The sequence below is a fragment of the Chrysemys picta genome, chromosome 12 (genome assembly GCF_011386835.1).
Source record: "Chrysemys picta bellii isolate R12L10 chromosome 12, ASM1138683v2, whole genome shotgun sequence".
NCBI lineage: Eukaryota > Metazoa > Chordata > Testudines > Emydidae > Chrysemys > Chrysemys picta.
This window is the reverse complement of record NC_088802.1, coordinates 41,096,042-41,119,138: the sequence shown is the minus strand read 5'-3', so window position 1 is coordinate 41,119,138 and position 23,097 is coordinate 41,096,042. Positions and strand designations below refer to the sequence as shown.

Below are 23,097 nucleotides of genomic sequence, written 5' to 3'. Positions count from 1 at the left end.
GCATTATTTCAGACAATGAAAACTATATTCTAGACCTTCCCTCGTAAATGCAAGCACTCAACAAAAAATTGATGCTATATACCCATGGGAAAGTGCATCTTACCAGATAAGACGACAAAGACTTATTCAGAAATAGAAAAGAATACAGCAGTTCATAAGAGTAACACAAACTTGTTATTTGACTTGTGTATAAACCAAAAGAATTAAGTTTTATTTGCATACAGCTTCACAAGAAGAGGTAAGTGGTAACTCACTTTCTACATTTTACTAAAGGCTAATGTTATTAACTCCATAGAAGCTCATTAATACAGGTAATTTTACAAAATTCAGTGTTCTACAACAGCAAAAAAAGTGGGGGCAAGCCTCTTATTTAGGAACCTAAATTTAGGCATCCAGTTTGAAAATTCTGGCCTAAATCAGTAACACTGTCCTTTTCCCCACATCTGTTTTGTATGTAGTGAATATTTCTAGGGAATCAATCTTCTGTTAAACAATCAAATGTAATGCATTTCCATCCTGAAAGTTCAATTTAAAGGTTAAATACACCCAAACCAATGACAACATAACCATGGGCAAAGACCAGAGCTGGAAAGCTGAAGCCACCACTGGCCTTTGTTCCCTGTGCTAGAGGGCCAATTATGTTATTGAGATGTTAGAACTGTCACCTAGACACAGCAGAAAGTCAAACTATATGACCTAACAGCATCTCTAAGGCCTGATTGCCCTTACAAATCTGTGCAAGTCAGGAGTAACTCCATTAAAGTAAATGAAAATGCACTCTGTTTACATCAGTGTAAAGCAAGTATCACACTGCCCTCAATTTGTTTGTTTTTTTAAATTCTCTGCTCGGCCTTTGGGGAGGGACAAAAGAGAAGGAAACAATACAATAAAATAATAATTTGTTAATGCCACCTGACAGCCAACAGAGCATCATTCATTAGTATTTATTACCAATGATCCACCCTTTAAGGGGAATGGTCTGATCATGCTAGTTTGAAAAAGGAGCAGAGGAAAAAAGGGCTAACTCCTTGAGAACCCCATTTCTCTGGGTATGCATATAAAAATGATGGTAGTATCTCAGTACCACATGCGAGTTCTAGCCAAGACTAGAACCCTCAAAAACAGAGGCTGGTACAAGCTAATGAGTGAAAGGCTACCACAGCATTTACAAAGATATACCATGTAATTACTTTTACTACCATATTAATCATTATGGAGCACTGACATTTAGGCCTATAAAGCCTTATTCATAGAGATACCGGGCACAGGCATAGGGAAAAAATACTTGCAGTTTAATTGCTATATTAAAAGTTTTACTCAGCACTACTCTGAAGTTTCACTTCATACTATAGAAAAATTAAGTTGTTTGACAAAATTAAATTTTAATTACATCATCATTTCTGAGTGTCACTGACAGACATCAAGAGTGGCATTCTGCCAGTGCCATTATAGAAACCAAATAGGGGTGGGTGGAAAAATTGCAAGCATGTGTCAGTTCTACCTGAAGATCATAGGAACACCAGGGTATGTTGCTTATAATCTTTATGAAGTAGTAATGAATTTTACTTAAAAGTGCCCCACAATGAGAACAGCTCTCCCCGCCATGTTAACTTTTGGGTTGCAAAGGCAAAACAAAATGCATGCAAGGTTTTGCTATTCTGCAGAAAGCTAAACACTGGTAGGCACTTCACCAAAGCATACAAATATATCACAGCTTTGAAGAGAAGAACACAAAAATCATAGCTTTATTAATGTACAAAAAGTTACAGTGCTGTTCACATTACAAATATGTTCCACCTACAAAAATGCTCAACAACTATGTACAGTCAATTGAAGAGGTCATCAGCCAATTTCTCCACTCTTGGGAGATTCCATCATTATTACAGCCTTGCCTTAGAGAGGCGCTCCTAGACTACCCCAAATCTTCCACCTCATGTCTTCCAAAAGATTCACAGGTAACATGGATAACTTTTCTTCTTGCCCATTTCTGGCAATTAAGGTTATGGTATTTCAACCCCCTTTCACTCTCATTCCAGACTCCCATGCAAAGACAGGAAGTTGTGGAATTACTGCCATTCCCAGTCTGATGACCTCTCAGTATAAACCACTCAATAAACAAAACATACACATGTGTTTTGGCCAGTATACCATCAACAGTGTTATTCTGATCCTTCTAAGCAATGACTTGTAGGCTTAACACAAACATAGGGAAAGAATTAGATGGCATTTCAACAGTCAGCTCTTTGATTGCTATTCATATAAATGATCTCAAAACAAGAGAAAGTTTCTCACTGGACCCTCATGAGAAAATTCCCACTAGTTATGTGTTCTTATACAGACACACACAAAAATTATAATCCCTAGCTATTGAGCACTTAATATCTTTAACAAACCCTTTGAGGTAGGTAAATGGGTAAATTTGAAATGGGACTATGAAATGGTAAGATGAGGCACAAAGAGGTAAGTGATTTGTTTGCAGGTCAGCATCCAAGCCAGTAGTGTGCTGGAAGGTAGAGTTCTTGAGTATAGCCAGAAATGAATGTGTTATTTGAGGACAGGTTGCAGAGCAACTGATGGTGAGGAAGCCAGTTTTGTCAAAACCTCTATTGCAGAGCAGGTTACAGAATCAGCGTCCCGTTACTAGTCAGACACTAGATGGAAGCTAGATTCAAATGAGAACAGGATAGAGGATACTTGCGAGCCCTATGTACTTGTTAGTGTTAACACAGGATTAACCATGAAGAGCAAGAGAAAGACAAACGAAAGTGTAGGTCCTCTACTTAGCAGGGAAGCAGAGCTAATGACTGACAACATCAAGAAGGCTGAGTGTTTAATGCCTATTTCACTTCAGTCTTTTCTAAAAAGGTTAATGGTGTTGAGTATTGGGTCACAATATTAACAACAAAGGGGAAGGAATGCAAGCCAGAATAGTGAAGAACGGGTTAAAGAACATTTAGATAAGTTAGACGTATTCAAGTTGTTAGGTCCTGATGAAATTCATCCTATTGTACCTATGGAACTAGCTGAAGCAACCTCATAACCGTAAGCAAGTATCTTCGAGAATTCATGGATGCTGGGTGAATAACTCGAAGATTGGAGAAGGGCAAAAATAGTACCTATCTTTTAAAAGGGGAACAAAGAGGACCCAGGGAATTATAGACCAGTCAGCCTAACTTGCACACATGGAAAGATACTGGAACAAATTATTAACCAATTTGTAAGCAGCTAGAGGATAGCAGGGTTATAAGAAATAGCAAATCATGCCAAACCAACCGAATTTCCTTCTTTAACAGGGTTACTGGCCTAGTGGATGAGGGAAAGCAGCAGACAGGATATACCTTGATTTTTAGTAAGGCTTTTGACGCAGACCCACATGGCATTCTCATAAGTAAAACAGGTAAATGTGGTCTATTTGAAATTACTATCAGGTGAGTATAAAACTGATTGAAAGACCATACTCAGAGTAGTTATCAATGGTTTGCTGTCAAACTGGTAGGGATGAATCTAGTGGGGTCCCGCAGGAGTTAGTCCTGGGTCTGGTACTATTCACTATTTTCATTAACATGGAAAATGCTGTGGAGAGTATACTTATAAAATTTGCAGTCGATACCATGCTGGGAAGCACGTAGGAGGATAGGATTAGAATTCTAAATGACTGACAAACTGGAAAATTGGTCTGAAATCAACAAGATGAAATTCAGTAAAGGTAAATGCAAAGTACTACACTTAGAAAGGAAAAATCAAATGCACAACTACAAAATGGGGAATGACTGACTAGGTGACAGTACTGCTGAAAACCATCTGGGGTTGTAGTGGATCACAAACTGAATATGAGTCAACAGCGTGATGTAGTTGTGAAAAAAGCTAATGTCATTCTGGAGTGTATTAACTGGAGTGCTATATATAAAAAATGCAGGAGGTAATTGTCCTGCTCTACCTGGCACTAGAGAGGCCTCAGCTGGAATACTGTATCAGTTCTGGGTGCCATGCTTTAGGAAAGATGTAGATAAACTAGAAAGAGTCCAAAGGAGAACAAGAATGATAAAAGGTTTGGAAAATCTGAACGGTGGGGTGGGGTGGGGAGGGGAGGAGGGAAGAGAAGGGGAGACCCTAGGCATGTTTAGTCTTAAGAAAAGAACTAGGGAGGACCTGATAACAGTCCTCCACGATGTTAAGGGCTGTTATAAAGAAGACAGTGATTACATTGTTCTCTATGTCAACTGAAGGTAAGACAACAAGTAATGGGCTTAATCTGCAGCAAGGGAAATTTAAGATGGTTATCAGGAAAAACTTTCTAACTAGAAGGGTAGTTAAGCACTGGAATAGACTTCCAAGGGAGGTTGTGGAATCAGCATCCTTGAAGGTTTTTTAAGAACAGAGGGATGGTCCTGCCTCAGCACTCAGAAGGCTGGACTTGATGACCTCTTGAGGTCCCTTCTAGCCCTATATTTCTATGAATAATTGGAAACAGTCTGTTTAGTCAGAGCCCTAATATCCAGGGCTTTGGAGCTGTGCTCTGGCTCCACTCCAGCTCCAGGCAAAAACCTGCAGCTCCACTGCTCCGGAGCTGCTCCACACTCCAGCTCCAGGATCTGGTCCAAAGCCCTGCTAATGTCCATAACTTTCCAACAATTACAGTCTATTATACCAAAGCATAAGAGACAACATACCATGCTGCACACTTACATTTAAATGTGTTATGGTGTATGCACGTGTGTATATACACACACTCACACCTTAAACAAAATGTTTATTCCACACACATCTAATTTAAGATAGAAATATGTGAACGAGCCATCTGAAACTCGTTAATCCTGAATTACATCTTATTGTCTACAAGAATACTGCTATGAGGGATCAAAATGAACAAAATTAACACAATGAACATTAACTCGCTCAGAGGTTATGTATCTGTCCAGTCTCCCCTCTTCACAGGGGAAGGGGGGGTGGTAACTCCATAGTTACTACAGTCTTTTGTGCACAGACCTGACAGACCTGTGAAACTCCATGGGTGGGCAACCCAAACCCACCTTAACTTCCGGCACATCAAGAACTTGCCAAGGACAACAGGATGTGGACGCAACTGCAAAATGCTCCTTCCTGCCAGTTTAAAGCAACGAAGCTTTAACTTTCAACTGGTATGACCATCTCCCTCCCTGCCCCTCAAATCCTAGACTCCCGTGCACAGATGGGATGTCATGGAACAGTCCTGAAAAATTCGTTTCCCCAGACAAAAGCAGATTAGCCTTTACCAAAGCCCAGGCAGGAATGTAGGGCCCCTTTTAAATCTGCTGTAAAAACATCAGCTCCTACATCAGACAAGTCATCTACATCAGGCAGGAACATGTTTGGCTTATCGTAAGTGATTAAATCATGTCTCAAAAACATTATGCCATTTTCACTGCAATAATGGGACATTTCCCTGTTAATCCCCTTCCGTGCCTTTTCTATACTCACTGGTTTTTCGGCTCCTTTCCAAAAACGCCTTGGCAACAGTGAAGACCAAATTATATGGGCATCAGGGAAGGCCCTTCTAAGGATGCCCAAGTCATTTTTCATTTTGACAATAAGTGACATACTGGTGTGTTGCACAAGATCATTTTCCCCAAGGTGAATTACTATAATTGATGGAAAAGACCTGAGATAATAAATTTCATGAAGAAGAGGCAAGAGCTGATCCCACAGCATTGCCTGTATGCCATGCCAATACAAAAATGCACTCGAACTTGGGAAACCCAGCTGCAGCCCATGTGGGTGAGTGCTTGCCCTCCTCTTTGTCACCAAAATCACAGAATGGCCGCAAATCCATATTTCCTTTGGTTCAGCTTGCATAAAGTTATCACCACCTAAAAATAAAATACCATACAGTTAATTTTACAGACCCTATAAGGTCTATATCCCACCACCCCAGGAACCCCAGTCCTAGCTGACTGAAAACTATAAAGATCCAAAACTAATAAGTGTGACAGTTTTTCAAGTACCAAACTATAACAAAGAAAAGAGTAAAAACCAACCCCATGATGAGCAGGCTGGTTTCCCTTAGATCAGGGGTAGGCAACCTATGGCTGATTTTCAGTGGCACTCACACTGCCCGGGTCCTGGCCACCGGTCCAGGGGCTCTGCATTTTAATTTAATTTTATATGAAGCTTCTTAAACATTTTAAAAACCGTATTTACTTACATACAATAGTTTAGTTATATATTATAGACTTATAGAAAGAGACCTTCTAAAAACTGGCACGCGAAACCTTAATGTATTACTAGCACACGAAACCTTAAATCAGAGTGAATAAATGAAGACTCGGCACACCACTTCTGAAAGGTTGCCGACCCCTGCCTTAGAGCTATACTTTAAATTGCACCTTACTTCCCTTAAAGCTCAAAGCAAACTCCCCACAAACATCCTTCACTGATAGGCTCAGAGTTTGAATTAAATCCTATTCCTACTGTCACATATGTCACAAGATGCACAATATTGTCAATTTGTTTTTGAGGTGGGGGAGGGGGGGGAAAGAGGTCACCTTCATGATTCTTCATACCATGTTGTTCAGGCTGTTAATCTCTATAGGGTCACTCAACTGATTTTCTTGCCATGACCAAGTTTAAGCAAAGATTTTCACAGAACATTCCTGCTTTTCTGTATTAATTCCTCATATCCCATCAGTAGAATGCATGCAGGACAGCAGTCCTCATATTGCAAGAGCACATGCTAATTCCAGTCACTCACTCTCAAATCACACTCTGCCTGCTATCAGTACTCCTGTTCCAATTCTGCCCACAATACAAGCAAGAATTGGAAGAGGGACAACTGGATACATGGATGTATGTGAGCACAAAGAGGAAAGGGAGCAGTGTTTGGGAAGGGGAGACATAGGAAGCAGCAAAGGTTGTCAAAAACAGATGAAGGAGAAAAGAAAGAAGAGCCTTAATTGGAAGAACATGGAATTAAAAAAAGAAAGAAAAATCCAGCCAACCACAGATATCACCCCTCAGTCACAACAAGAGGTACTCAATCAAGAAGTAGCAATTCAAATATGTGAAGGATATAAACACTAAGGAGGAAGATAAATAACTTACAGTAGTGCATGGGGACTGTGAACACTTAAGACAGTGACCATCTTCCATGGGTATGTACAGAATGGATCAGAACAGGGACCCAATCCTGACTGAGGCCTCTGGCCATTACCTCAATTCAAGAACAGCAGCAAAGAATGGAACAAAGCTTAAAAAAGTAGGCTGAATACAAGAAAATACTTCCCTATTGCACAGCCTAATATATGTTGCCACCAGGAAGTGGAAACTCCATCGACTGGGATATTCAGACCTATAGACAGCACTGGGAAAAAGTCTTGTAGCAAACAATCCCGCCCTAGTCAGGTAGCAGGTGTGTAAACTAAATGATTGAACAGATGACTTCCATCACTACTTCCTACAATTCCCACATTTCCTGATTGAAATCAAGCATCAGAGAAAGACTAAGTCACAAAACCTCAGGTAAGAAAATAACAAAAGATACTGAAAAAATCAGAAGGGGAAAGGCATAATTTTGTTTTAGCATTAAGATGATTTCCAAATACATTACATTTTTCCAAAAGAGCAATCAGGATGAGGGCTCACTTTCCCCTAGATGTGAAATTAGAATCCACAGGACATTAGATGTCTTTGCTTGTCTCACTCACCTCCACCTTTTCATTCCGAATCAGCCGCAATGCACTCCTTGCTACAGTTCCTTGCCATTGCTTCATTCACTGAAAGTCAAGTAACCTCCAGAGACGCAAGGTGGGTGAGGTAGTATCTTTTATTAGATCAACTTCTGTTGGTGAGAGAGTCTCTCTAATATCCTGGGACCGAAACCACTACAACGACACTGCATACAAGTAATCTCCAGCTCACAGCATGACTTCTTTTGACAGTTAGTAGTTTATATTTCCTGCACCTCCAAATCCAAACTGCCTAAGATTTTCTGTTATTTAGTTACTGCTTACAGAGCAACATCTTCCCTGCCACTCATTCACTGTTATGGTGGTAATACCACAGAGACATTAGAGGCTGCAAAGTAACAAAGTACCCCAGTCATGTAAGCAAAAAAGAAGAGTCACTACCGAAGAAGAAGAAGAAGAGAGGAAGACTGAAGGGCCAATGTGGAGATGGGGAAGGGGTAGCAGTGGGAGGGGGGCAGGAAGAGTCAGCAATATGCCAGGATTCCTTGGAAGCCTCAGATGTGAACTTGGAGTTCCCTCAGTCCATAATTTAAGATCTATTTTCTCCTAATGGATTCTCAGATGTTTGAGTTAAAAAAAGTGTTAATAAAAATGAGAAATATTAAACAGTCTGAATAAAAAAATAAATAAAAAACACTACCTCTTATCAGTTAATTATGGTTTTTGTTGCCTGGCTTCTCAAATGTCCTATTCCTAATTTTTTCTAGTCACCCATAGTCTTCCAGGTGAAACAGGGATCTACAAAAAATCATAGAATCATTTCTACTTCTCCCACACCATTATATTTATATCAATCTCTTTTTAGGGTTTTTCTACCATACATCATAAAGAAGCAGGAAAATATACACAAATGATCTTCAGACTACCTCTAAAGATAAAGCATCATACCCTGGAACCCACAGTCTCAACATCTTCTGTTGCCACGGACTGCATTATAGAATTCCATAGGTTGAAGCCCTCCCACTCCACTCACCTGGTACCATGCTTCTAATGTGGGAATCTGGTGGGAAAAATGACAACATGGGCTCCATATTGTAGGCCTCTGCTTGGTCCTCTGATCCCAGGGGGTTGGGCTTAGGCTCCTTTATCCTATCCTCAGTGCATGGTACAAGGTTCACTAAGGTTGTGCGCTCCTGGCTAATAGGCTTCTTCTTTCTCTTGCGTTCTGTCACAAGTAGGGTGGGGGTCCAGGTGAGTTGCTGTGGCTCACTGCTCTTGCCACTTGTCTCTCTGCTCCCGCTTCCCAGGTCCTCCTCAAAGGAGCAGCCCACTTCCAGTTCTGTTTTCACTGCAGCCACTGCCACTGGGTCCAGCCAGCCACTCCCACCAGCTGCAACCACAGCCTTGAAGGCTTCCAAAAGGGCTGGACTATGGTTGTCATCAGGCCCAGGCAATTTGAGGAGCTTGGCTGCTGGAGTCCCACACACAGGGACATTGTTGTTGTTGTGTCTCTTTGTGGCTGCCATTGAAACCACAGAACCCTTGAAAGCCAATGTGCTGCTGCTGTTGGGCTCCATTGTAGATACAGATACCCCACTGTTGTATTTTGGCAGTGGGATGGCCGCCTGTGACCCAAAAGAGGGAGACTGAATGATCTCATTGGCCACCTTCGCCGCAGGGCCCATCGCCCCAGAGCTTGAGGCCGCCAACATCACCGCAGGGCCTGAGGTCACTGGGCTTCCACCAGCCACCTTCACCGTAGGGTCTGAGGTTGCTGCTGTCCTCGTCACCGTCCCACCAGCCACCTTCATTGTCGTCTCCGCTGTGCTCCGGTCAGCCTCCTTCACCACAGGACCCAAACCCACCACCATCATCTCCCCCACTCTCCCAGCGTCCACCTTTGCTGGGGGGCCCGGGGCTACCATGGTCACGCTCCCGCCAGCCACCTTCACCATGGGGCCCGAGGCTGCCACCACCATGGTCACGCTCCCACCTGCCACCTTCACCGCGGGGTCTGGGGCCGCCGCCGTCTCCGCTGCGCTCCCGCCTGAGGCCGCTGTCATTGCTGGGCCCACCGCGCTCCCTGCCCCCACGCTCCCACCAGCCACCTTGGGGTCTGCCGCTCCAGCCGCCTTAGCCTTAGGGCCCGATGCCGCGCTCCCTTTCGCCCTGGGGGCGGCTGCCGTCCTTGGCCGCGGCTGCCATCCCCGCTGCCCAGAGCCGGCCGCTCTCTTCCTGCGAGCGACTGGCCACGACTGCTGGCATTGGCCCTGGAACGGGGCCCAGGCTGAGGGGCAGCGGGCCCCGCGGGGCAGGCGCCAGACCTGGTTACCTTGACGCTGCTGCAGCACCTGCTGCTGCCGCCGCCTCAGCTGCCGGTCCCTGAAATCTGAGAGAAGGGAGAGAGGGTGAGAACTAGCCGCGGGGCGGGGCCGGGCCAGCCGCCTAATGCCTGGCTGGGATTTACTCAGCTATCACTTACCCATATCCAGCCCCACCATCTTGACACTGCGCATGCGCATAACGCGCGGGGCAACGTCGGCCGCGTCCATCCGGGCATTCCCTGAGTCCCCGCATGGTAAGAGTTTAGAGCGATAATATACAGATGTTACGCATGCGCAAAGCAGGACATCAGTCACCAGCCCCGCGTAGGCGCACGCGCAGAGCCGTCCTAAACGGCTCACGCGCGGTGCGTAACCGTTCTCGCAGCCGCTTCCGGAGGCAAGACATATTTTCGTCCGGAGCGGCTATGCGAACACGCATGCGTTGTACTGGATTTAGGGGCTGTTCTAGCTGGGTCCTTCTCCTGCTGCGCGGGCTGACCACGGAAGCCTGCCAGGGATAGTTCAAACCAAAGTCACAACTCAGTTGGGAAAGGGGAGCCAGTCATGCCCAGTGGTGGCTGCGTGCCTTCGATCTTCCCGACGGCATCTTCCCACAGCCTGTGTGAAGTCGGGGCGCCCAGGGGTCTCGCAGGTCGGTGTTGCCATGGCAGCAACACAGGGTCTCAGGCGGGGTTGCCATGGTGACAGACCAGGTTCTCCGTTCCCATAGCAGCCACACGGGGATTCACATGGCAGGGTGTCACTGCAGTTCGTAGGCAGGCTGCATGTTTAATCTGTTTGCCATCCGCCTGTGTACACTGAGTTGTTTCCCATACCTATTGTCATTCATTGTTTATATAGTGGCAGGGCCTAGGAGCCTCAGCTGTGGATAACTTCCCACTGTGCTAGGTGCTGTACAAACATAACCAAAGGAGGGTTCCTGATGCAAAGAGTTTATACAGTCTCAGTATAAAACGAGATCAGCTAATCAGTTTTTTCCTTGCTTAAAACTTATCAACATCAACACAGGAGCTGAAAAAAACATATAATTTTTTATTTAGTTAAAAAAGAATTGGGGTACACTCTCTAAAGTGGCTGCAATAGTGGAATCTTGGTTCTTTTAAAATTTAAGTTAACAGTGTCCTTTAACCTGTCATACCCTACACAGATACATTTCAACAATAGTAACCAAATGAAAGGTGGCCTGTAGATTTAAAAAGAAAAAAATATGTAATATTGAGCCCACAGCCTGTCAAGTGGGAATTGCCATTCCTTGAACTCCCATCTCTGGATTTGAGGGCTTGCCAAACAGGAAAATTTACCAGCATTACTATACTGGTATAATTATACTGCTATATTTATACCAGTCTAGCTCCCTGTGAGGACATTTATTCAGCAGAACAGTGGGCTTTTTTTTTCGATTTCGCTTAGGAGAAAGGGGCTATTGTTTTTCCTAATAACAGTGTCTACATGAGGAATTATACTAGTATAACTATAGTGCTATAATTATACTGGTATTGTAATTCTGGTAAATTTCCCAGTGTAGACTCACCCTTTTTGATGGATCAGAAGTGGAGAGGAAACTTGTAGTCAGTTTATTAAAGAAGGGAATTTCCCTAAAGTTTTTGTACCTTCAAACTCTTGCACACAAAATGACTTTGTGTTTCTATTCTACAAGACAAACTAATATCAAATAGATGTACAACAGGCTTATCTTTATTAAAGCTTTCTAAGAAAGTACACTGTTTTCCCCACACATTAAGAAACTGAACATTAAACTGGCAAAGCGTTCTAGTCCCACAATCCCTTTAACTATTATGCTCTTAGCGTAGTTCAGGGAGATCGTAGATTAATTGGCTTCATTTCTTTTTACATTTGGGCCTTGTTAGCTCTGGCAAATTTCTGAGAATCTTTCACCATTACACAACCACTGCTGGAATTTTAACCACCCATGTCATCTACCACTAAACAGGGTTAGACAGGACAGGGGTTAAAATGCCAGCAGATGGTCTACGCTGGTGCTTCTACCATTGCTGTCATCAGTGATAGTGTATTGTTAGGAGATTTTCAGAACTCCACCTGTGTAGAAGCAGCCCAAATGTAAAGGAAAAAAACAAAAAAAGACAGGAATAATCCTGAAACTACAGGATTTTCAGACATGAAAGTCAAATTAAACCATGATTTCATGGTAAAGCCAGCATGATCTTGTAGTAAATATGCCTGCAGGCAAGTCCTCCACCCAAGTGAAAAAAATTAGAAAGCAAGATGTTTTTAAAAAGTTACATGTTATTGTATTATGGAGTATACGTGGTGAAGAAGTGTTCTGCTAGTGAGATGGTTTTTCAAACTAAATGGCTATAAAGAAATTTTAGTTTTTAAAGCGATTATTCCTTAGAATGGGGCTGGAAGAAGTTAAATGAATGTTGGGTGACATCAGCAGTGGCATAAACTAGGAAATGTCCCCTAATATCAAGGGATTTAAAATATTTCATAAAAGAAGAGAGAAACTGGTGCATACCAAATACATGGAATGCACTACAATTTTCTTGATGAACTAAAAGTGCCAACGTCTGGCCAGAGCTGTTCAAAATACTTATCATGAAATAAAACACATTTGAAACATGCCCTTTTTTGTGAATTCACAGAGCTTCCCCAAAATGGAGTTTCCCACAAACATTCTGCATCAAGGAAAATTTAATCCAAATTGGACATGGTAATTCCTATTAATAATTTCAATGCATCTTTTGGCAGTATATTTACCAATGGGTTTTGTTACCTGGTTGAAGTTACGTGGTATTTCTTCAGGCTGACTGATAGGCAGAGCCTATGCACTCAAGAGGATCAGCAGGAACCATCTTGACTTGTTTTGAAAGGGTAGGGTGTGGAGGAGGAAGGGACTTGCCCTTAAAGGATATAAGAAACTGGAATGGATTCCTAATCCAAGTACCAATGCATTAGATTTAGCTACTTATTTAATAAACAATGGGATCGGGAACCAGAGTGTGAGAGAACTAATTCAGCCCCTCTTGATGCTGATGCCCCTTTATTAATTATTATTATTATTTGTATTATGATAGCACCTAGGAGCTCGAATCATGGACCAGGCCCTATTGTGCTAGGGGCTGCACAAACACAGAACAAAGACAGTTTCTCCCACAAAAAGCTTACAATCTGCAACATGTGTTCCTGCCTGCTGGCATCTATGTTGGTGGCTCTCCTTTCTTGGCAGAGCATGGCTGGGCACCCAGCACCAGGACCGAATACCCCATTTTATATGTGTTCTTGAAGTGTGCTCTGTTCCTTACATGAGGCCCAGGACCATGGATGAATATAGGATCCACACTGAATATTACATTACAAGCCCATTTTTCATCCAAGGAATAGTATTCCCAAACTTTGGACATTCTGCCCTTTCTCCTCCACCATCAGCTACATCAACTGACCTGACCCCCATGCTCCACCTACACTCTACCTTAACTAAATCTAAAACCTGCTCTCCCTCACTCTGTCTCACAAAGGACTATGACGTAGATGTAAATCAGTTTCTCACTGTGCTTCCCATCCTCTTGCCTCTGACCAAAGATCATTTTCAAAGATGGCCACTGTCCTGCTTCCACTCAAAAATTCTAATGGAAGTGGCATTTTCTGCTGCTGCATTATGCAGTGAAAAAAACACACTTTTATGGAGAAGCAAATTGGGGGGGAATGAAATTTCCCAAACTGGAATGGAAAAGTTATTTGCATGAAGAAGTGAGGTTTTTACCCATGAAAGCTTATGCCCAAATAAATCTGTTAGTCTTTAAGGTGCCACCAGACTCCTTGTTGTTTTTATAGTTCGACTGAACATTCTGTTCCACGTAGGTTTTGATGGTGATTATAGATGCAGTATATACCCATAAGGAGATACTTGGTCTGGGTGACAGCAAAAATGCACTTACAAAATGACAGGTTTCAGAGTAGCAGCCGTGTTAGTCTGTATCCGCAAAAAGAAGAACAGGAGTACAGCCCACTTCTTCGGATATGCATCCGAAGAAGTGGGCTGTAGTCCACGAAAGCTTATGCTCTAATAAATTTGTTAGTCTCTAAGGTGCCACAAGTACTCCTGTTCTTCTTTTTGTACTTACAAAAGTTATTCACATATTGTTCCTGGTAGCTTTATCCTCCTTCAGAATCACTGGTTTCCAGCCAAAAAAACTCGCTGAATCATGTGATATCAGCCCCATACTGTCTGAATAATCAATATGCATGATCCTAAGTGTATATGCTGCATTTGGGAGCATATTTTCCACCGTGGGAAGACAGACACATGCTAGCTCTGCTTGAACTAGTGCACCAAGAATAGCAGTGTGGCTGTGGTGGCCTAGGCAAGTAGCTCAGTCTAGCTGCCTGAGTATGTACTGAGAGGGTTGAACATGATTGTACTTGTGTGGCTAGCCCAAGCTGCTACCTGTATAACCATGGCTCAAGCTAGTGTGTGTCTGTCTATGCACACTGGGAAGCACACTCTCAGCTGCAGTGCAGATATACCCTAAAAGGGTAACCTCCCTGTAACAGGATGCTGGCCAGGAGGTCCTGAGCCAGGCCCCTGTTAGCCCAGCTCCAATTAAGAAGCATTCATTGGGGCTGGCTGAGTAGGCCATGCCAAATTGCTAGAAAAGAAGCATCTGCAGGCCTCATTAGCCAGGGGGCTTTATAAGGCTGGCAGGCAGGCAGGAAGTGAAGGGGGAGGGAAAGCCAAAGCCTGTGCATCCCTGGTGGCTGGAGAAACTAGCTGTCCCCCAGGTTGCTGGTTGGGAGCAGACTATAAACAGAAGGTGGTAGGAACTGACACTGAAAATAAAAAGCACTGGTGATTGCACTCAGAAGAGGTCTCTGGCTGATTTGTTGCAAGGGCAAGTGAACTCCTCATTACACTCCCATTTTATCCATGTTAGAGTGTGCAGCAGCTGTGGTCTTACTTTACTCAGATTCCTTTAGACACCAAGACGATGGAGGATCAGAGTGAAGAAATACGTACTTACAAAGCATAGTCAGAATACAGTTACAAATTTCACCATGTGGTACGGTCTAGCTCTTACAAACTGGCCAGAAAGAGTTGAAATATCTCTGCATGAGATGAAAATACAGCAATAGCTCCTTTAGGAAAACCAGTAAAAAGGGACAGAAATTACAAGTCTTTGAAATATTTCAAAGAGGCCTATACATTTTTGCAAACCATCCAAAATATGAAACTGATTATGTATTTAGTGACAGTTTTATAGCACTACAGTCTCCAGTGTCGAATGATAAGGGGCTGAGGCAGCAGGCAGGCCATAGACTGTAGTGGCTGTGAGCCTACATGTCATAAAGTTTAAGCTGCTCCTTCATATCTCCTTCAGACATCTCTCCAAAAGTCTCACTGTTTTCCTTCATGAGCCTGAAGATGGCAGTCAGCTGCTCTCTCTGAACCCTGTCAAGAAGAAAAGTAAAAGGAGAAATAGCCACTCTCCAAGAGGCACTGTGAATAGCAATGATGGAGTCAAATGAGACAGGACGCTCACCTTACAAGTCCTGTTGACTTCAGCAAACCTGCACTTATACAATAAGCAGGATTTGATCCTTAATACCCACTCCTCACACACACACACACACACACACACACACACACACTATCTAACTCTTTATTCCAAGACATATCCCCTTATTTTGAGCTGTTTTAGGGCTTGTCTACAGACACTCTTATATTCTGAAATAAGTGTCCACACATGGAGTTATGCTAAAATAGTTATTGCACTTTAAATATTACCTTAATCCAAATTAACTTTCAAGTGTACACAAGCCATTTGTACACAACTTTCAAGTGTACACAAGTAGTCTGCTACTGGGAAATGAGTGATCAGAGAGAAGTCAGTCTAGCATTGGGGTTTACTAGGTTTTTTTCCCCAGTGTTGAGTAATGGGCATCAGGAGTTGGCCCTGAACCTAGAACATGGACATATTCTGTTATACATACCCCTAATTTTTTTTAGGGGGAAGGAGGAAAGAGTACTGTTTCATTACTAGCTGGGATTGGTTACAGGACTGATGTGGTCTCACTGCAAGTCTCCCTGAGAGTGCAGCAAGTTTCCCACCTATTACACGCAGTCCTTGGCTCTCCTTCCTAGGATTATAAGAACTCAAGGAGCCATGGTGTTATGACTGTAACAAGGGCAGAACAAGGCTTTGCTATTATTATCTAAACGTGAAAGCTCTTACTGCCCTTCCATCCCCCATGAGAACAGAGTCTGTTGACCCACAGCAGGTCAGAAATGCAGAGCTGGTGCTGTCCACAGATTCAAACCCTCTCAGCATCACTGGTCCCTGAAGCAGGCTGCTGACCGTGGATGGAAGATTGGCCTTAACTCTCTGCCGTCCCAAAACCCACCTTCCTAGGATTCTCTGCTTCTGGCACAGCCAGCCCTCCTGTCTATAGTAGTAGAATCTCATTCCAGTTGCCAAACCTATCCTGACAAGTCCCTTCCTTACCTGCCAGATATTCTGGCACCCGGCCCTGATGATAAACTCTAGGGACTCTTTTGCCGCAGCCGAGACAGACAACGGGCGAGTTTGCAGCAAGAGTTTTCGCTAACAAATGAAAGCATGAGAATTTTGTTTTACTCCATGGTGACGATACCACCATGGAATGAGTCTCTGCAGGTTGTGCTGGGAAGCAGATATTACAAGTGGCAATCTCACAAGCACAGGAAGATGGAAGATCAGAACTCAGCCAGCATTAAGCTATGTCTTCACTGCACTAAAAGATGTGATATTATATCAAGATAGTAATATCAATGTAAAATCCTACTGGAGACAAGTCAATATAGCTAGATGAGGTCGATCCTATAACACCCTCCTCCCTCCCCTCCACTAGGATTTTACATCTAGATAGTTATCTTGAGTTAGTTACCTTGATGTAGAAATACACCTTTTTTTGGTAGTGAAATCACAGTTTTAGGAATGTGGTTGCTTAAAACTTAAGGGGGAAGCTGCTTAGAAGTTGTGGCGATGGGAGTGGTATAAATGTCTAGAGCAGACAAAAGACGTGAAAAGCTCTGTGTAGCTCGAAAGCTTGTTTCTTTGACCAATAAAAAAATATTACCTAACCTCCCTTCTTTCCCTAGAGAAGACAGAAACAGTTTCAATGTGTGTGTGAAACAACAGAGCACAGCACTGATCCATCAACAGCAATTCCACTGTGCTCTGTTGTTTCACACACAAATTGAACCTGTTTCTGTCTTCTCTAGGGAAAGAAGGGAGGTTAGGTAATATTTTTTGATGTATCAGTGCTGTGCTCTGTTGTTTCACACACATTAAAAAACAAAATCAATGGTAGGAGATGGGCCATAGTCACAGGTGAACAAAGGAGCTTTCAATCTGTGAAGCACAACTTGGAACTGGAAGGGTTGTGCGTGTTCCTTACATCTACTGATAAACACGAATACTGATCAGAAGTGGTGACAAGTGAGCTGCATTTCCCACCCTGCTTTAACATTGCAGGGGAAATGGAATTCTGAAAAAGCAGAGCTTAGCAAACAGCAGCAGTTATTGTGCCAATTACTTTGTTCTACAATCAAAATCCATGTGGCTGTAGCATTTAAAGACTATATATATTCTGTTAATGAGCTAGGATCATTTTGTTATGAAATGAAAGCTTCTCTGTACAGCCTTGGCTTGGAGCGGTCATTATACCCCCACTGAACCAATGACATCTCAACTCTATAAGCCTCAAGAATCCCACTCTCTCTCATATACTTTACTCACTTGCATGAGAACACATTAATCTAACCTTTTCAGAATAGGAAAAAGGAAGGGAGGTAGAGCAGTTACAGATCTTTGTATTTTATTTCAGAACTTAATTGGATTCCAGGGGGCATATCTCCTATCTAGTCTGGAGAAATTCAGTATGTGTTCTTCTCCTTACACAGGCATCTTTGAAGTTTATTCCAGCTGGGAACAAAAACTAGTTCTGGTTCTCTTTGTTATTGTTCCAAGAAGCTTAATAGATTGTGTTTAGACTTTCTCAATTGCAACTTTTAGTGACCAAACACTTTTTTTCCTAGTATGGTCACAGAAAAGTCTCAACATGTTTTTTGGTTTGTTTGTTTTGTTTTTGTTTCAACCCAATATCAATGCATTTGGATTTCACTCATCACTGACAAAATAGGCTAAGGCTGGGATTTTCAAAACAGCTAAACTCTTGTTGAAAATCAATGGTATTTGGGCTCCTTGTCCCCTTAGCTCTTTGAAAATTCTAACTCAAGATTTTCAAAAGTAATTAATGATTTGAGGCACCTAACTTGAGACCCTGCAAATGGACCTGATTTTCAGAAAGTGCTGAGTACCCACCTTCTGAAAAATCAGGTCCCTGTACAGCAGTGGTTCTCAAACTTTTGTACAGGTGACCCCTTTCACATAGCAAGCCTCTGAGTGTGACCCACCTTATAAATTAAAAACACTTTTTAATATATTTACCACCATTATAAATGCTGGAGGCAATGCGGGGTTTGGAGTGGAGGCTGACAGCTCGCAACCCCCCCAGGTAATAACCTCACGACCCCCTGAGGGGTCCCAACCCCCAGTTTGAGAACCCTTGCCGTACAGGGTCTTGGCTACCCAAAAATGGAGGCTCCCAAAATAAAATTGTCACATTTGAAAAATCTTGGCCAAAGATTCTGCAATTGGAACTTCACGAATACTACGGATGGTGAAGGAGCAAAAATAGTCTCCAGCTCACCTCTCCCAGCTCCACTGACTCTGCCTAGCTCCAACAGAAGTAAAATCAAAAGGTTTCAGGGTGTGATTTTTAACAGTGTTGGCCTAATTCTGCTCCCACTGAAGTCAATGGGACTACGTGTGGAGTAAGATACCCATATTCACAGAGTGACATCACAGTCTGGCCCTCTGTCACTACAGTCCTGACTCTGGGCACATATAGGCAAATCTGCTGAGTAAGACTTTACAAGTGTCTTCCTCCACATTCTATACGACAACAAGTCCTTATTGGGTATTGTCACATGAATAAGAATTCCCTGCTAGGGCAGCAAAAGCAGTGAAAGATAGATGTGACCCAGATGTAATGCTATAAATCACCACTAGACAAGTTCTGTGGAAGAGAGAAGGGAGGGGAAAAAAGCAAAAGGTAAAAACAACACAATGCCCATCCAAATAAACTATTCAAAGATTTATTGAACTGAACAAAGGCAATTTACAGTTTCAAGCCACTAGAATTACAGTCCTGTGTATAATAGCCACCTTCAGATGAAAAAAAAAAAAAAAAAAGTTAAAAAAATACCTAGACAGCCTTTTTTGTTGTTAAAGAAATAGCTTAACTCGCTGCCACTTGCAAAATCTGGGCTCGGCTATAGACTTCGCTTGCTTGATGTATATTTTGCCATATAACTTAAAGATATCTGTGTATAAGGCATTCTTTGCATAGTCACGCGCTTGGAACGTCAAATCTGCCAGCCAGCACGAATTGGAGACAGAATGGCCAGTCATGTTGGATACCTCGAAGCAGAGCGGCCTTGTGTGTCTAGGAGTCATAAGCAATCCATTTAATGTGCTAGCAGTTACCAGCTTGGAAGGGGCAGCTTCCTTAAAGCTGAAGCCTCCGGCTGTTTGTGAAATGAGCCCTTTTTACAGACAAACATTCTCCAAACCCAGGCGCTGCAAAGAACGACCAAGTAAATAGTTTCAAGTATTGTCTGTGTAGGAATAAAACAAAGCAGCCTGGTTTTTGATATGCTTGAAGCTTTAGCTAAGAGGCGACCTCTCCACAAAAATGAAGGGAAGCTTGGAGGACAGATTCCAACTATGCTGTAATGCTGCAGGACATGAGGTGATGTCAGCAGAGGACTCAAAACCCTCTTCCCATGGAAGGACTTCCTGCAAACCAACCCGACCCTATTTGAAGTTAGATCTCAATGGAGCGGGTGCTGATGCCCATCAGAGCTCATCTCCTGTACATGACAAGGCTCAGAAGAGGAGCTGAACCTCGGGCAAAGCAGGCAGGCCAGCAACAGTGACAAAAAGGAATGGGAAAGAGAAGGGGATATTAGAACAGCAAGGTGGTGTGGAGAAGAGAATGGGAAACGTTGTTGGCACCCCCAGAAACTCATCATAATCCAGAAGGAGCCCTCAATTTCAGGGCTACCTCCTCCACCCTCTCCCTCTTGGGAACTAGAGCAGGGAAAAGTAAATCCAGGCACTACCAGTCATTAACAAAGCTTGGGCTCCTAAACGGGAAGTCACCACAAACAGTAGAGCTACAAGACAAACCAATCTCACTTCTTAGGTCTTCCCTCTACCTAAACTAAAGGATAAGCTTTCTGCTGAAATGATTACAGAGCAAGATTAAGTCAGTCCAGTGATAGTGTCTCAAACCCCCTTTCCCCCCCAATGCTAAACAATGTTTTAAATCTCCAGCTGTAATTTTCAAAGCTAAAGGATGAGTTTGGTCCCCGGAAGAAATGGGTTGGATACTCGGGTACAACATCTGGGTGGATCTAAAATAACAGCTGGATTTTGCCCATTTCCTCTAAAGGAACAATACAGGTTTCAGGATAGGGCAGACAGAGTGTGATTAACACAACTCAATAGACTCACTGAATTTTTGGTGTCCACTCTGGGTTCGGTTTGGGGGATCTCAGTCCATATTAGGTCTTGAACCCCCCAAACACAACTCCAGTCACAGCTCTAGCCTGGTTGCGCCCAGGGACAAAAGCAAGAGATTCTCCTTAACCTTGATACCACAAGGAGTTATTTTGAAGAACCCAACTTCAGCCAAGGAGAAACTCCCGAGTTTTGAGGGTTTATTGTTTTTTCTTTTGTTTGTGTGTTTGGTTGGTTTTGGTATTTCTCTCAAGCCTTTAAGATGCCAAGGGGAAAGCCTTTAGGAGGAGGCTAGGGATAACTTCGTATAGTCTTCAGTTCTGCAAAAAGAGAAACAAGGAGAAAAGAGAATTCATTTCAGTCATTTCACCTTTTGAGTTTGGTTTGTTAATTATTTTTGTAACGAGCAAGGGAAAAGGACTTAGTGCTGGAGGGGGAGGCAAAGAAAGTTTCTGAATCACAAAGAGCCATTTGCAGACTGTAGTGCCTCAAAGTAAGAGGCCTTTTGCTTCATCAATTGCAGCAAGATAGTCTAAACCCAAACAACAGAGTAAGCCAAATGACTGCATGCCCTCTTGATTGGTACCCAATACAATTCAGACCCTTCTGATCCTACCAATTGGGTGCTGCAGCAGCTCCTATTCTGAGTGGACCCACTGTCCCACCCAGAGCATTCCAGAGCAACTGGATTACCTGCCTGGCTGAATATTCCTCAGTACATGCCAAGCCAACTCGGGGAAATAAGCCTTGTGGTGAACACGTGACTGCTTCGCTAACATTCTCATGCTATCGGTAGCAGGCTTGAGCATGCAAAGACAAGAGGAATAAGACTGTTCTTTCTAAAATCTTCCTCCAAAAAGAATACCTATTGCTCTAGTGCTGCCTGTCCCTTTTGTATTAAGCAGGACATAGTCACATGGCAGGCCGGGGGGGGAGGGACCCGGGCCACTGCAGCTGTTAGATGATTAAAGCACAAAACAATCTCTTTCAAAAAGCAGCCAGGTTTAAATGTCTCCTATTCCAGCCCCCTCTCTTACTGCCCTTCATCCCCAAACAGCTTGGGAAGGGGAGAGTCAGACTGCCACATACTGTCTGGGCCTGGCATCAAAGCTTGAGAGTCTCCTCAAGAGAGTCGCTAATGGAGGTCCACACCCCTCACTTTCATCTCAAGGCTACAAAGTCTCTCATGCAAATGCCATTAACCTGATTGCACATGAATTCACATGGTGCTAAAGGCTCAGTTTAGGCTCCTCCTTTACAGGGAGGCCTATCCCCACACCTGGGGCAGGGATTGGTAACTCGCCAAGAACTGCACCCAGCTGGTTTAGCAGAGGCACTTTCACCTAGCACGAGGGGAGGTTTGGATGCTGCAGGTCCCAGAAGGCCATGCTCCACCTTGATCCCAGCAGAATCCTGTCAGGCGGGGACATGCTGTCTCCGTGGGTGGCACCTCCCAAGCAGAGATGAGGGCAGCTGCAGGCCAGCCCGTTAGAACTCTATGGAGTGCTCTGGCCCTGCTGTTGATTCCCTTCACTCAGAGGTAACCAAAGACTTCTGGTCATGGACCTCTCGCTTCACAGGTAGAGCAGAGGTGGGGTCTCCAGCGCCACCCCTTCCCACAGCTGATGTGGCACAGCCGGGGCGCAGCAGGAAGGGTGTAGAAGTTACTCCAGTCAACGTGAGATAACAGGACTCCATACTATGCACCCGCTGGAGGAGTTCCTACAGTCCAGGCATTAGGCTGGGTGGGGTGGAAATGGTGGCACCACAGCTTACCCATGGAGGACACAGAATCAGGGGAGAAGCACCATCTAGCAACTGGCCAGTGGGACTGGGGCAAAAAGCTCCCAAGTCCCTTTCCTTCCTTTTCCATTTCAAATGCCTCCCTCCTCCACTCTCCAACACGAACGCATCGGGGTTTACATGAAACCTGAAGCTTCCTTTGGAGCTTTGGGAAGAGTCCTTTAGGCTTTCTGTGGCTCTGTTTCCTCATCCAAATGGGACTGACTGACTACCAGCCTCCGGGGAGAGCAGGAAAGCCTAAGCAGTGCTGACAGAGCAGAGGGGAAGGCAGTTTCCATGCACTGGCTGAAGGGGACAGGTGTGTGGCACTGTGAGGTCAGACACATGAAAACCATACCAGACGGGCCAGCTATTAAGCACTTGGATTAACCCTTGCTAAACATCGAGGTGCGGACCCAGACTTTCAGGGGATATGGTGTAGCTCCCAGTGCAGGTCCTGTTTGCTCACTGAAGGAGATAGGAATGCCTTTGCAGGCTGAATACGGTAGCAGCTGATTCACTTAGGGCCCCATTTTCAGAAGCGTAGACTTTGTCCGGAGCGCCAGCTGCTCAACCTCTGGCGTCTATGAAATCCAGAAAGGAGAAGTAGAAGCTTGGCTGGCTCCATGAAGGGCCAACCCTCTCCTAGTCCAGAGTGAAAACATGCTCGATTCTGATGGGATGTCAATGAGGAAGGGCCAC

The 23,097-nt window shown here is 43.8% G+C and overlaps 2 protein-coding genes across 7 annotated transcripts in view; both read right to left on the bottom strand.

Annotated features, from left to right (window-relative positions):
* Positions 1–1,715: 1,715 nt before the first annotated feature.
* LOC101952591 (circumsporozoite protein-like) lies at positions 1,716–10,302 on the bottom strand. 2 transcript variants are annotated; one of them, XM_065563390.1, is made up of 4 exons: positions 10,144–10,283; positions 8,695–10,050; positions 8,362–8,459; positions 5,712–5,846 (listed from the first exon to the last, which is right to left on the bottom strand). In XM_065563390.1, the coding sequence occupies exons 1-3, from the start codon at positions 10,211–10,213 to the stop codon at positions 8,425–8,427; spliced, it is 1,461 nt and encodes a 486-aa protein (XP_065419462.1). In that variant the 5' UTR covers positions 10,214–10,283; the 3' UTR covers positions 5,712–5,846; positions 8,362–8,424. The 2 variants fall into 2 exon arrangements, with proteins under 2 accessions (XP_005297601.2, XP_065419462.1); XM_005297544.4 differs by lacking the exon at positions 8,362–8,459 and having other exon boundaries at positions 1,716–5,846; positions 10,144–10,302.
* A 4,713-nt stretch (positions 10,303–15,015) lies between these two features.
* Positions 15,016–23,097, bottom strand: part of MXRA7 (matrix remodeling associated 7) — a 48,557-nt gene continuing 40,475 nt past the window's right edge. For 3 of the 5 annotated variants that reach the window (XM_008163871.4, XM_042841158.2, XM_005297547.5), the window contains one exon: positions 19,169–20,933. In XM_008163871.4, coding sequence (XP_008162093.2) covers positions 20,894–20,933 — 40 coding nt within the window. In that variant the 3' untranslated portion in view covers positions 19,169–20,893. Of the gene's footprint in view, positions 15,435–19,168; positions 20,934–23,097 lie in introns of those variants that run through there. The other 2 variants (XM_005297545.5, XM_005297546.5) reach the window with 1 other exon arrangement.